This window comes from Antechinus flavipes, chromosome 3 (genome assembly GCF_016432865.1).
Source record: "Antechinus flavipes isolate AdamAnt ecotype Samford, QLD, Australia chromosome 3, AdamAnt_v2, whole genome shotgun sequence".
NCBI classification, from domain to species: domain Eukaryota; kingdom Metazoa; phylum Chordata; class Mammalia; order Dasyuromorphia; family Dasyuridae; genus Antechinus; species Antechinus flavipes.
Window position 1 is genome coordinate 9,204,526 of NC_067400.1, and position 13,122 is coordinate 9,217,647.

General features: G+C 51.3%; 1 protein-coding gene across 2 annotated transcripts; it reads left to right on the forward strand.

Moving 5' to 3' along the window:
- Positions 1-5,172: 5,172 nt before the first annotated feature.
- DTYMK (deoxythymidylate kinase) lies at positions 5,173-12,734 on the forward strand. 2 transcript variants are annotated; one of them, XR_007952767.1, is made up of 6 exons: positions 5,173-5,390; positions 8,864-8,972; positions 9,247-9,337; positions 10,423-10,620; positions 11,511-11,689; positions 11,961-12,734. XR_007952767.1 is itself a non-coding variant. In XM_051991677.1 (5 exons), exons 1-5 carry the CDS (start codon positions 5,261-5,263, stop codon positions 11,619-11,621), a joined length of 639 nt encoding a protein of 212 aa, XP_051847637.1. In that variant the 5' UTR covers positions 5,173-5,260; the 3' UTR covers positions 11,622-11,940. The 2 variants fall into 2 exon arrangements, 1 of the variants encoding a protein (XP_051847637.1); XM_051991677.1 differs by lacking the exon at positions 11,961-12,734 and having other exon boundaries at positions 11,511-11,940.
- Positions 12,735-13,122: the final 388 nt, after the last annotated feature.

A 13,122-nucleotide genomic window follows, 5' to 3' on the forward strand; every position in this document is an offset into this window, starting at 1 on the left:
CTCTACCCAATGGTGCATTCTACAATTAAGAACATTCTACAAAAGAACTTCCAATAACCGGGATTCGTGCTACATATGATTCTTTTTTACCTCTCTAGATACTGTGCTGTACCAGGAGCAGTTGGAATATCCATCAGCTTCCTTCTGAGACCTCAGAAAAACTATCCCAGTCAAAAGGCCACAGGAGCGCAGCTGGACTACCTGAATCTTTAGAACTCCCAGACTGGAGTGTCCTTCCCTGTGTAATCCTGGACTGATGGATGCAACTCCACTCCTGCCTCTTCTGATTTTCCCTACAAGGACCCCTGCTCCAGTACTTTCCTTCCCCTCCTTTTTCATCTGCCTTTTATGTGTCACCTTCTCGCACTAGAATGTGATCTCCTCAAGGACAAGATCTTTTTTTTTTTTTTTTTTTTTTTTTGCTTATATTTGCATTCTCAGCATTTAGAACAGTGCCTTACATATTAATAAACTTATTGACCCGACAATCAAAATCATAGCTATTAAGTCCAGATTAGTATTCTTTTTACCAGACCATCCAGAAGGCATATTAATTTAAAGCAAAAGACAATTCAACAATCTAGCAAAACTGATTACAAAGAAACTGTATCCATATACAATGATGTATATTCTCCTCCCAATTTTCCTGCCACTGCAGAAGAGGGAACAGAGTGAATTTCTCCTTGTCTGCATACACTCTGATCTACTTGGTTGCCAGAAGTTAAATTATTATCTTTGTAGATGACTTCTAGATCTATCCATCTAGCCCTCCTCACTCCTGAACTTGTCTTTCATCAGGAAGTATTTGTTGGCTTATAGACAATCCCAACTACGAGTCCCATGGCCATCTTAAATTTAACTTATCCAAAACAGAACTTATTTCTCTCCCATCCCCACCTCCAATCCCAACTTCCCTCTTTCTGTCAAGGCCACCATCATTCTTCCAATTGATGAGGTGTGGAGCTGGACTCGTTGGAAGAGTTTTGAAAAGAAAGACAGAAAGGGATGGGGAGGGAGGAGGAGGAGAAAGAGAGAGAGAGAGAGTTGAGTCTATGTGACAAGAATTCATGAACCCGAGTTATCTGTGGCCAAAAATTAGGAAAGTTTATTTCTGATTTCACTAAGAAAAGGATTCTCTTAGCAGACAAAAGCCCTTAATTCAATCAGGACGTTTTGTGAAGAGGTTTGTTGATGGTACTTAGTTTTATGGGCAGATTCTAGAGCTAGGGACAATTGTAATCTGACCTGAATCTTCTATTTGAATAGATAATTTTTCAATTGAATGAGAAGTCCTAGACTAATTTTCAACTCAATAGAGAGCTTAATCAGTAGTGAGTGTCATCAATGGGGATGGTGTGGATCCCTGAGGATTACAGAATGGAGCTACTTATCCCGTTTCCCTCCCGTGGGGTCTTTTACAGAGGCAAGAATTCAAGGAGACTTTGTCCTTGAAGGAGTTTGAGTTTCGGGGTACCCCCTTCAGTTTCAGGGTTCTCACATTGTAATGCCGAAGAAACTGAGGCAGGGGAGAGATTAGAGAGTTTTTAATATTTTATTAATGGGAGAGTAAGATTGACTGGACAGGACTCTCGTCTCAAATTATCCAGTCAGACAGAGATAAGTATACTGGGACGAAGGAATCCATGTTGGTCCCAGGGCTGGAGGAGACTGTCACCTCAAAGAATCCAGCCTCCAGCATCCAGCCGCCAGCCGCCATCCTCCAGCAATGAATGGAGGAACCCCAACTTCTTAAATACCTTTTCTCTGAACAAAGGAAGGGGTGAGAAGCGCAGGAAAACTGTCAGGATGGAAAAGGCCATAAACCCCCAAAAACCCAGAGACAGGATATCTGAATACACAGAGATAAAGATGTCAGTGAAATATCTTGGAATATTTTAGAGGGATATTGTAAATTCTTGAGGACAGAAAAGAGTCAGAAGGCCTACTCTCTTGTTTATCTTGCTTGGGCTAACAATTTATAACCTTAGAGTAATTGGTCCTCAGTAATGGACCAGAGGGGGGGCTTTACAACTGAGGGGATTGACAAAGAACAGTTAAAGAAACGGAGACAAGAGAAACTAGTGCAGGGAAACTGAGTCAGGACAGTTAAAGACAACTGTGGCATAACATCACAATCAGCCAGGTTTGTCAGTCCCCCCCAACTCTTCACTCTCCCTCATCCCTCATCGCTAATTAGTCACCAGGTCTTAATCCTTTTTCCTTTAAAACATCTCTTACATCTAGTCCCTTCTCTCTACTCAAAGCACCACCATTCTAGTCCAGAATCTCATCACCCCTCAACTTGACTATTGCAATGACCTGATTGGTTCTCCCTGCATCCTGCTTCTCTCCTCTCTAATCCAGATTCCACAGCTGCCCAATCCCTATTTCCAAAGTACGCTTCGGACCATATCCCACTGCTATTCAAGAAGGTGCAGCCGGCTCTCTTTCCCTGCTTAGAATGGAATACAAACCTTTTGTTTGGTGTTTAAACCCCTTTAAAATATGACTCCAGCCAATCTTTTCCAGCTGACCATTTTGTATTCTTACCATTGAGTAATAGTGGTCATTTGCCATCCATCAGATCAGACATTCTCTCTTCCTTTTTTTGTGTGTTTGTGTAGGGCTGGGACGCACTTCTTCCTTTGGCCGGTATACAGCAGGTACTTACTAGATACTTGACTTCAATTGCTCTGCTTATTTAAGGAATACCTCTGATTAGGGAGAGCAAGTGGAAGGCCCACCCCAAGGTAGCTAGGATAACACTCAGACTTTATCCCAGATAGAATCTTCCTTGGGTCATTGCTGTTTAAATATCTAATATCAGTCAGAGACAGTAAACCTTTATTAAGCACCGACTGTGTGGCAAACATTGAGCTGAGTGCTAGGGGTACAAAGAAGGGCAAAAGACAGATCCTGTTTTCAAGGAGCTTGAACTCTAAAGGAGAGGAGAGCAACGTGCAAGCAATTCTGTACAAGGAAGTCGCTGGCAGGAGAAATTGGAGATTATCAACAGAGGAAAGGCCCTGGAACTTAGGGAGGCCAGAAAAGGATTTTCTGGGGAAGGTGAGATGTCAGCTTTTAGGAAGCTGGGGAAGCCAGGAGGCCCACGTGAGGAGGGAGGGCATCCCAGGCAGGGGAGACAAGGGAACATGCCCAGAGCTGGGAGGTGGCGTGTCGTGGAGGTCCGCAGACAGCTGTGGGCACTGCCCGGCCCTGCTCTCCATTCTCTGGGCATCTCAGGAGCCTCCCGGGCTGGACTACTCTGCTGCCACCTGCTGGAGCTTAGCTGCTCGGCAGCCTTTTCCCCTTTTCCCTCCACCCGCCCCCCACCTGGGCTGAGGGGAAGGAGGGTAGCGTGGGTTCTTTTAGCATTTGGGCTCGAGGCTGTCTCGTTCTTTTGTGATTCAAACTCCAGGCTTCCCTAGCCTTCCCAAGCTCCCCAGTCTTTCTTATTCCTCTGATTCTCCCTGAATTCAGCTCAATTTCCATTTTCTGCCAGCATCCTTCCCCTCCTTCCAAAACTCATGACTCACCTCCAGCGTCTCCTCAGTTTATCCTGTGTGTATCTACACCTCTGCTGTTACAATAGAGTAGCATCTGTGTGCGTTCTAGCTAAAATATCGGTCCCTTCATAGCATAGCTATTTAAGCGCTGTGAAGGGAAACATGGGGAATAAAAAATACTTCAGAAATAGAGCAAAAATCATTATAATCCTTCAATTCTCAACTCCTTCCAATTGACGTTAGCCGGAAGTGCCAAACATGAGGCCCACCAGTCAAAGCAACACTCCCAAGTGCAGCAAACCAGACTAAAATGTAGCTGGGAAATATTTAACAAAGTAACTAAAAATTCAGAAATAATTTACATTTTAAAACTGGCCACGAGAGGCCGGGAAGGACCTTTACGTGGGGATCAGCAGCCCCAGTTTCTATTTGAGTTTGACACTCCTGGGGTAAGCAATTACACCTTGATCTGGGGCCTCCCCAAGTAGCCTACGAGTTACTCGAGGGCCAGGAGCTCTTTGCTCAGGAATTGGATTTGAGGCAGGCGTATAATCCGGACTCTTTAAAAATGACCAACATCCCCAACTCTTTGAAAAATGCTGTAGAACCGCTTTTTGACCGACTGCCTGACCTACACATCCTGAGCTTAGTCTAACGTTTGATTTACTGTGCAAAAAGTCCTTTTCTTTACCAATCAGGGTCCATGGCAAGAGCAAGACTACGTGGAACCGGGTCGAGCCGGCAATGCTCCTAACAGTGTCTGCAAGTAAGGAAGCTTCTGCCCTCTCTTCAGATGCAAAGCAGTTGAGGTTGGAGAAGAGTTGGAAGATCCCAAAGCTTCCCCAAGTATTTGCTGCCATCTGGAAGAGGAGGTAGGACTTCCCACCCCCGGTGTCGGGCCCCGAGGGCGCTAATAAGGAGACACTAAAGGGCGGCTGTAATCTAGGATGGACCATCTGCCCATTAGAGGCTTCGCAACTCGTGCTCAGGCCAAGGTTGGATGGCCGCTCCGTGCAGCGGAAGTGAGGGGAGGGAGGGGACCACGGGGGCACCGCCGCCGAGGGCTAGAGGCTCGTTTGCCACCGGGCTCTGGCCCCTCCATCCCGCCCTGCCGCTCCTTTTGCGGGCCGGCCCCCATTAGAGGGGAGCTCCCTGAAGGCAGGCCCTGTTCTTCGGCTTGCCAGGTGACCCCGCCGCCCGGCTCCCTGACCGGCTCCCGGAAGTCACCGCATTTGGGACACGATGTCCGCAGCTGCCCCCACCTGGGGCGTTTCCGCCGCCTCTGAGGGGCTATCTTTTTCTGTCTCGGTTAAGCAAAGAGACGTCCGGGAGGGGGAAGGGGAAGGCGGCGGGGCAGCACGGAAATGCACCCTCACGTTTCCAAAGCTCTGGAGCCACTTTCGCCAACTCCCTCTGGGTGACCCCGGGGCTCAGGGAGGGAGCATGCGCACAATCTACTTGTCCTTTGCATCCCCGGGCTCTCAAACCTTAAGCGCCCAAGGCGAGAAAGGAGGGACCGAGCATGTGCACAATGTGCCGACTCTCTCAGCTCACCCCCCCCCTTAGGAGGCAGGGGAGGGGAGGAGCAGGAGTCGTGAGCATGCGCGAAGTCAATGATACCTACCCCCCACCGACCCCCAAGCGCCTGCAGAACACTGAGCATGTGCATTCCCTTCGCCCCGCCCCTTCGTCAGGCGATTGCTATTTGGCGGGAAGGACAGACGTCCCTGAGCTAAAGACACAGCCGTGAGGCCATGGCGGGACGGCGTGGTGCCCTCATCGTGTTGGAAGGCATGGATCGCGCTGGGAAGACTACCCAGTGCCGGAAGCTCGTGACGACGCTGCTGGAGTCGGGACACCGTGCAGAACTTCTCCGATTCCCGGGTAGGGGGCAGAGCCAGGCCTGGAGAGAGGCGGGGCGGGAGATACCGCGCCTGCGTATTAGGCGGTAATGAGAAGGAGGAGGGGCAGAGCCACGCCCACCAGGGCCGTGATTGGTCCGAGGCCTTCCTCACGTGGGGGAGAGGGAGACTCGCGTTCTAGCTCCGGGGCTGCCAGTAGGTAGTTGAGTGGCTTCCGCCGTGGTCAGTTGGGAATAGTAATGGCTCCCGCCGCAGGGTTGTTGGGAGGCGCAGAGAAGCGAAGGGAGCCAAGGCGCTGGGCAGACCGCCAAGTGGCGGCTGTCCCTGGGATCTGCCTCCTCAGCCCTCAGAAAAGCAGCTCCTGGAGCGCAGACCCCCTCCCCAAGTAAACAAGCTCCTAGAGGGCAGCCCCCTGGAGAAACCGTGTTCCCAAAGCCCAGAAACCCCTACATGCGCGCCCTCCAGGAAAACAGACTCCTAGAGTCACCGCCCCTAAGAGAACAAGCTGCTAGGGAGCAGCCCCCTGGAGAAACCGTGTTCCCAAAGCCCAGAAACCCGTTCCTGGGGGCAGGGGGGGGCAGCCCTCCAGGAAAAGAGACTCCTAGAGTCATCGCCCCTAAGAGAACAAGCTCCTAGGGAGCAGCCCCCTGGAGAAACCGTGTTCCCAAAGCCCAGAAACCCCTACATGCGCGCCCTCCAGGAAAACAGACTCCTAGAGTCACCGCCCCTAAGAGAACAAGCTGCTAGGGAGCAGCCCCCTGGAGAAACCGTGTTCCCAAAGCCCAGAAACCCGCTCCTGGGGGCAGGGGGGGGCAGCCCTCCAGGAAAAGAGACTCCTAGAGTCATCGCCCCTAGGAGAACAAGCTCCTAGGGAGCAGCCCCCTGGAGAAACCGTGCTCCCAAAGCCCAGAAACCCGCTCCTGGGGGCGGGGGCAGCCCTCCAAGAAAACAGACTCCTAGAGTAACCGCCCCTAGGAGAACAAGCTCCTGCAGCCCAGCCCCCCTGAGAAGGCAGGCTCCTGGGGCTCGGGCACCTCGGGGCTGCCTCGGAGCGCTGGAGCTTCCTCCTGCAGCACAGGAAATGGCCCAGGAAGGTGAACGCCCACAGGTGCCAGCCCGGAGAGGATGCTGGGTCCTGGCGCCCTTTTTCCCCGCCGCCTCCCGCCTCTGGCAGGAGGGCAGCACATTCGTTTCCCTGGAATCCCCGCTCCCCGCATGGTTTCATCTCCCTGATTTTAGATTTTGGTCCATCCTTCACTTCCCAGAGAGCGCAGTTGTGGAAAGGGGACCAGCAACTGAGCAAAATGAGCCGCGTCCCCGCCCGTGCATCTCTGTGAAGGAGCGAAATGCATTCTCCCCTTCCGGTCTTAACCCTTTCTTCTCCTTCCTCCATCCTCAGATAATTTACAGAGAGGGAGGCGGGCCAGGGAGAGGATGGAAAGTATCAGCAGAGAGAGACAGAACCAGGAGGGCAGTGACCTTCCGTGGAAGGAAAGACTCCCCAACAGGGCTGTGCCAGTGGAGGATGGGCTGCTCCATCCCCGGAGGGCTCCGCGCAGGCGCTGTAGCGCTACTGCTGGGGGTCCTGTGAGACCCTCCACTCCCTTCCCCTGGTAGACTGTGGGAGCCGGGTCAGACCCTTGGGCCTTAGGCCTTTCCAAAGAGAGATGTTGGAATAGACCCCTAGGAGAAATCTGGCTTTCGGTGCTGTACATGCCACTGTGCCCAGCCCTTTGTCATAGCAGATATGCCGAGGCAGGTGCACTGTGAACACGACCTTCCCACCCTTTCCGTGCCCCCCTTTTGTTTAGGAGCCGCCAGATTCTGGAAAGTTTGGCTGGAATTCAGTCTATGATCAAAGGAAGGCACCAAATATGGGCACATTTAATTACTATGTGTATGTACACACATATTTACATCAGTCTTTCAAGTAATTACGGTGTTATTAGTTGGGGTTCACACTGAACAGGAATAGAAATTACAGCCTCTCTAAAGCAAAAAAATTGTCTCTCACAGAATGAGCCTTTCTGGGCTTATCCTTAGACCATGAACAAAATGGCTCCCCAGGCTTGACTCAGGCCTTTTAATGTCGAGCTCTGCAGAGGAATCTGGAGTCAGTCAGGGAGGGGGGAGGGGGTGGGGGGCATATATTTATGGTTCTGTCCTCACTGTGGCTGCTTTCCATATGGTCAGACTCTCCCTGCTGCCTTCTCCCGCCTCCTGAAGCCTCCGCTGTACTGCCAGCCTCCCTTGCTGTGAAACCTTGGGGTGGTCCCGGACTCTTCCTCTCCTTCAGCTTCAGCATTCGGTCGGGAAGGCCTGAGGATCCCTTGCAAGCCAGCTCTGTGCTCGGGGTGGCTCTGGTAAAGGGCAGCCTTCCTGCGTGGACGCCGCCTGCCCGTGAGATCACCTGCTCCCTGCCGGCCTGAGCTGCCACGCGTAGAGAGCTTTGTGGAAGTGTTGAGTGCGAGATGGTTTTCTTTCTTTCCGGCCCTGACTATAGGGGACGGCTGCGGAAGGGAGTGCGGGCGGGATGGGAGTGGTGTGTGGTGAGTATGTGTGTGCGCGCATGTGTGTATTGTGTATGTGAATGTATTGTGTGAACGAGTGTGTGTGTGAATGTATTGTGTGTATATGGGAGTGTATTGTATCTGTGAGTGTGTGTGAGTGTATGAGCCAGAGTTCTCAGATTCAGAATTGTGAATTCCCATCGGATGTGTCTCTCCCGAGGCCGGGCCCTCTTTTATGGTCCTCGGGCATCTCCCAGAAACCTCTGGTTTCTCATTCATGATTATGGCCCGCCCGCCACTCCCTTCCGCAGGCCGTCCCCTATAGTACAGGGCCGGAAAGAAGGAAAACGATCTCGCAAAACTAATCCACATTATTAAACAATCTGACTTTGCAGACCAAGAAGTTTCAGGAGGGGTCTCCTCCCATCTCTCCTACGGGGCCAGGCTTGGCTGTTAAAAATGGTATATCTTTTATTTGTACCGTTCGTTTTGTGCCAGGTTTCGCCTTTGTTGTTTTGTGGGGAGAGTGTGTGTCTGTCTGTGTGTGTGCTGTATGTGTGAGTGTGTGAGCGTACTGTGTATGTGTGTGTGGTGAGTATGTGTGTGCGCACATGTGTGTATTGTGTCTGTGAGTGTGTGTGAGTGTATTGCGAGTGTGTGAGAGTGTGTGTGTGTGTGTGTGTGTGTGTGTGTCCACGTGGAGGGGAAGATTCTGGGACGGAGCACCAGAGCGCGTGTTGCTTTTCAGTGCCTCGAACCTCGCCAGGCGCTCAGGACGACCTGCTCACGGAGAGGACGATCCCTGGCCTGACCGCCCACGGCTCGGCCGCTTTTCCCACACCTGAGTTAACCCTTCCCCCTGTCTCCCACGTTCTCGTGGCGGCTCCCAAGGCTGGTACCGTTGGAGCAGGGCCTGTCGGGGCAGAGTCCGTCCGGCGGCCTGGGCCTGGCTGAGCTCCCTTCTCCCCGATTCTCTTCCTGGCAGACAGATCCACAGAAATCGGCAAGCTGCTGAGTGCCTACCTGGAGAAGAAGAGCAACATGGAGGACCACACGGTGCATCTCCTCTTCTCCGCAAACCGCTGGGAGCAGGTGTAAGGCCCAGGGACCTTCTCCCCCTCCCCCCGGTGTTGTGCTGGACTGGCGGGCCCTGTTTGGGCCGCAGCTTCAGGAGAGCTCATGTCCTGTTCTGCGCATTAGTCTGGATCCGGGCCTTCCAAAGGCCTCGGATCTGGGCCTGGGCCGCCTGGACCCGGCAGCCCCTCCCCCAAGACTTGTCCATAATCCCCTTCAGGGTGCCCTCCTCCGGGCGTCCGTGCGGACATTTGCCACAGAAAGTGAGCCCTCTCTTCCTTCTTTGTCATCTAGACCGCTGATCAAGGAGAAGCTAAGCCAAGGAATCACCCTCGTGGTAGACAGGTACGCCTTCTCCGGCGTGGCCTTCACCAGCGCCAAGGAGGTGAGTGCCCCGGCTGGGGGACATTGGGACATAACCCCCCCCACACACACACTCCCTGTAGAGACGGAGGGACCGGCCTGGGGCGAGGAAGCTGGGCTGGGCAGGCCGGGAGCTTCCTGAGAACTGCCTGAGACGGGGCCTAGAGGGGACAGTCAAAGTACTCATGGGTGAGAAGCTTAGGGAGGAAAAATGGGAAGAAGGAAAACACCTAAGTAATTGTAGTTCAGAATGAGAATGGGACAAATTACCTGTAAAACGGAGTGGATAGCTGATTAAAAATCTGATTTCAGTAATATGTTGCTTTTAGGAAACATTATGAAGATGAGAGATATGATAAAATAAAGGGCAGGAGTAGAATGTAATATGTAAAAAAAAAAACAGGGGTAGTAACCATCTCTGACAAAGAGAAAGAGATTTAATCCACAGTGAAAAAAATAAAGCTCCTCCACCATGTGTCAGCAATCCCATGCAGACTACCAAAACAGACACTGGAACTATGTGAACAGAAATGTAAAACACCTTATTTCTAAAATGTCAGTTTTACCTAACTAATCTTTTCAAAGTCAGTCCAATTAAATTACTAAAAACTTATTTATTGAGTTAGAAAAATCCTAAATTAATTCGGAAGAACAAAAGGACAGGAACGTTAAAATAACCAGAGAAAAAAGGTGTAAAGGAAGCAGGTTCAAATGAGGTGATTCAAGGGAATTCCAAGACTTGGGGTAGAAAGAGCCATGTACCTCCAAAGAGATGAGATAGAAGGTGGATCACAGCAGAGCATTTTCACCTTTTTTGATTTGCTTTTTTTTTTTCTTTCTCACTTTCCCCCTTTTGCTCCGGTTTTTCTTGCACAATATTTTGGCTGTTAGATAACCAGATACTAGGATGATAAGCCTAGAATGGCTGAATGGCAGCCCTCTTCAAAGAATTAGGGCTCGAGGGGGACCTGTCTGTTTGATAGAAGTCTCTATCAGTCATAAAAATGTGACTTTCCCAGGGAAGCGTCCCTCCCTGGCTTCTCTTTTGGATTAAAAGGCCCAGGCCCTGTGTCTGTGGGGATTTCTGGGTTTTCCCTTTCTCGCCAGAATTTTTCACTCAACTGGTGCAAGCAGCCCGATGTGGGGCTCCCGAAGCCGGACCTGATCCTCTTCCTCCAGCTGAGCTCCCTGGAAGCCGCCAAACGGGGCAACTTCGGCACCGAGCGCTACGAGAACAACGCCTTCCAGGAGAAAGCCTTGCAGCGCTTCTACCAGCTAATGAAAGACGACTCCTTGAACTGGAAGGTGAGCGGGGGACAGGGGGCCGGCCGCCCTCCGGTCTGAGTGGCCGCTTCTCCCCCTTTCCCTCGGGCCGCGGCTTCCCCGCTCTCATGGGGGTACCCGGCCATCCTGTCCGTGAGTGCGCCCGCTCCTTGGCATTAACAAAACAAGAAGCTCTCCCTTCAACCCCATCCAGCCCCCCTTGTTCCCTGTTACAGCCGACACTTAACGGGAACCTCCTCGGCCCGTGTCCTCCCCACCTCCTTCCGTCTGGCTGCCAACCACCCACCTTGGGGGAGACGGCTTGTTCCCAGGGGGCTGGCGGGTTCTAATTGTGGACTCCTGCCCTTTTCTCAGCCTCCTTGCAGCCTTCTGTCCCACCGTCCTTCTCGTCTCTGTCCTGAGTGGGTCCCCCCAGGGGTCAATGCTCGGTGATCTCGTTAGGTCTCCATGTGTAGGACTCCCCGGACGTTCTATCAAGCCCTGACCTCTTTCCTAGATTCCACTCCCCACCTGGAAAATGCCGTCTATCACGTGAATGTGTAAACTATAGACTCTCTCATATTTGTGTGTGAAGCATGCAGAGGGGAGCAATATCTTGTTCCCAGGACAAGGTTCCCTGTCCTGGTTCCTTCTGTGACCTTGTGGTCCGGGGGCGTGTCTGTGGTTCAGGCCTTTCGCCCAGAGGCCTGAGAGCACGGGGTGCTGGGGAGGGCGGGGCTATTTTAGTCTCCTCCCACCCTGAAGGTATTTCTTCTGCCAGAGCATGATGGACTAGGGAGCCCCCGACTCAGTGAGCGACTCTGGCTCCTTTCCTGGGGGTGTTCCCCTCCCAACCCCCGCTCTGGACCGTCCTTTTGGGAAAATCTAACCCCATTTCTTCTTTGCTTCTTCACATCCTGGCCGGGAATCAGACCATCGATGCTTCCCAAAGCATAGAAGACTTACACAGAGAGATTTACTCCCTCGCTGAAGAGACGATCCAGATGGTCCAGGAGAGGCCCATGGGCGAGTTGTGGAAATAGAGCCGGCTGCCGTCCCTCTGGCACACAGGGAGCGGGAGAGCGCCTCGGCCCAGCCCTGGAAGGAAACGGTGTGTCTGGGAGGCGGAAAGGGACCAAGGCATTGGGGGCCGCAGCCGCCTCGGGAAACCAGAATCACCTTTCAGGCCAGTGGATGGGAAAGAGGTTTTTGCAGAGCCAGAAGAATAATTTCAGATTTTGTCCCTTTTCTAGGACTAGAGAAAACCCATTGTCCTTTCTTTTTAACCCTACAGTTTCCTTTTTCAGCCTTATTTTTAAATGGAATCATAGAAATATCAGCAAAAATAAATGAATTATTTGATGTGTTTGTTTGTTTTTTAGGATTGGTACTAAATGTGCATAATCATCTAGGCCGACTTCAGCCCCACTGTTAACCTGAAATGTAATGGTGTTCTTTTGGAAAAACTCAGCTGTCTTAACTTTCCATTCTGGTGTCCTCATTTAAAATTCATCCTTTCTATTAAAATAGAAACAACAGGAAGACCTACAAACAATTCTTTTCAGTAAAAATGTATAATCAATTGGGAAAATAGCTGTGAGAAACTTAATGTGTCCTGCCCCTTTGTCAAAATGAGGACCCTTAAACCCTAAATTGGAAGGAGAAGCACCTGAATGCTGCTATTAGGTAGTGTCAGTCACAACCACCTGTCTCCACTGGGAACGCGCCAGCAGGGCCAGATTTCTTAAGTAGAATGAAAAGTGACTTGAAACGTACTGTCCACACGAGGGAGGAGAGCAGCCTGCAGGACTCTTGGGAACGGTGGGAGAGCTGGCCTTGGCCAAGTGACATTAGGTCACCTCTGTGACCTGTATCTGTATCTGAAAAGTGAGGAGAAAGCTGGGATCCGTGGCTCACAGGGAAATCATTAGGATTCAGGAAATGTTAATTATTGGGGATGGACATCTTCATGCTAGGCTGAAAACTTGTCAAGGGTTCAAGGTCAAGGGTTATTTCTTCACGATTCTCTCAGCAGGGGTAGAGAAAAGAGAAATTGAGTTGGCAAGCAGGAGAGATGCCGTGACTGGCATTCAGTAGGAAGCTAGCCAAACATTGCAGTGACTGGACATTCAAGAAACTCATCAGGCAGCTTTTGGTGAGAAGGGTGGCTACTGATGCCCCTGAAACTCCTCATTGTTCCATGTGCCCTGCACTGAGGCTGGCTTATTCTGCCTGAATATGAAACACTCTCCTTGACTCTGGGTTGAAAACTAGGGAGGAAGAAAATGGCTTGAGGTAATGGAGCCACAATTAGAAGGGAGGAACTCAAAGCTGGCCACTGCAACGGGATCCCCCATGGGGAAGGAGATGGTTCCTTTCCTTTAGGAACGACAGGGATCCCCTTTGAATAAGGAGTGCTCCTTTTCAACCATCCACATGTTGCAGTTTATGATGGACACACACAAACACATAATTTGTTCAGATTTCCCAAGGGTGGAAGCGGATATTGCAGGACACTGCTACCTTAGCGACAGCTTTTCTGAA

Excerpts from the sequence above, each read along its gene's own strand:
- DTYMK (XM_051991677.1), top strand. The coding sequence starts at position 5,261 with ATGGCGGGACGGCGTGGTGCCCTCATCGTGTTGGAAGGCATGGATCGC. Across the intron at positions 5,391-8,863 it reads AGAACTTCTCCGATTCCCGG|ACAGATCCACAGAAATCGGC; the intron begins GTAGGGGGCAGA and ends TCTTCCTGGCAG. Across the intron at positions 9,338-10,422 it reads CCTTCACCAGCGCCAAGGAG|AATTTTTCACTCAACTGGTG; the intron begins GTGAGTGCCCCG and ends CTTTCTCGCCAG.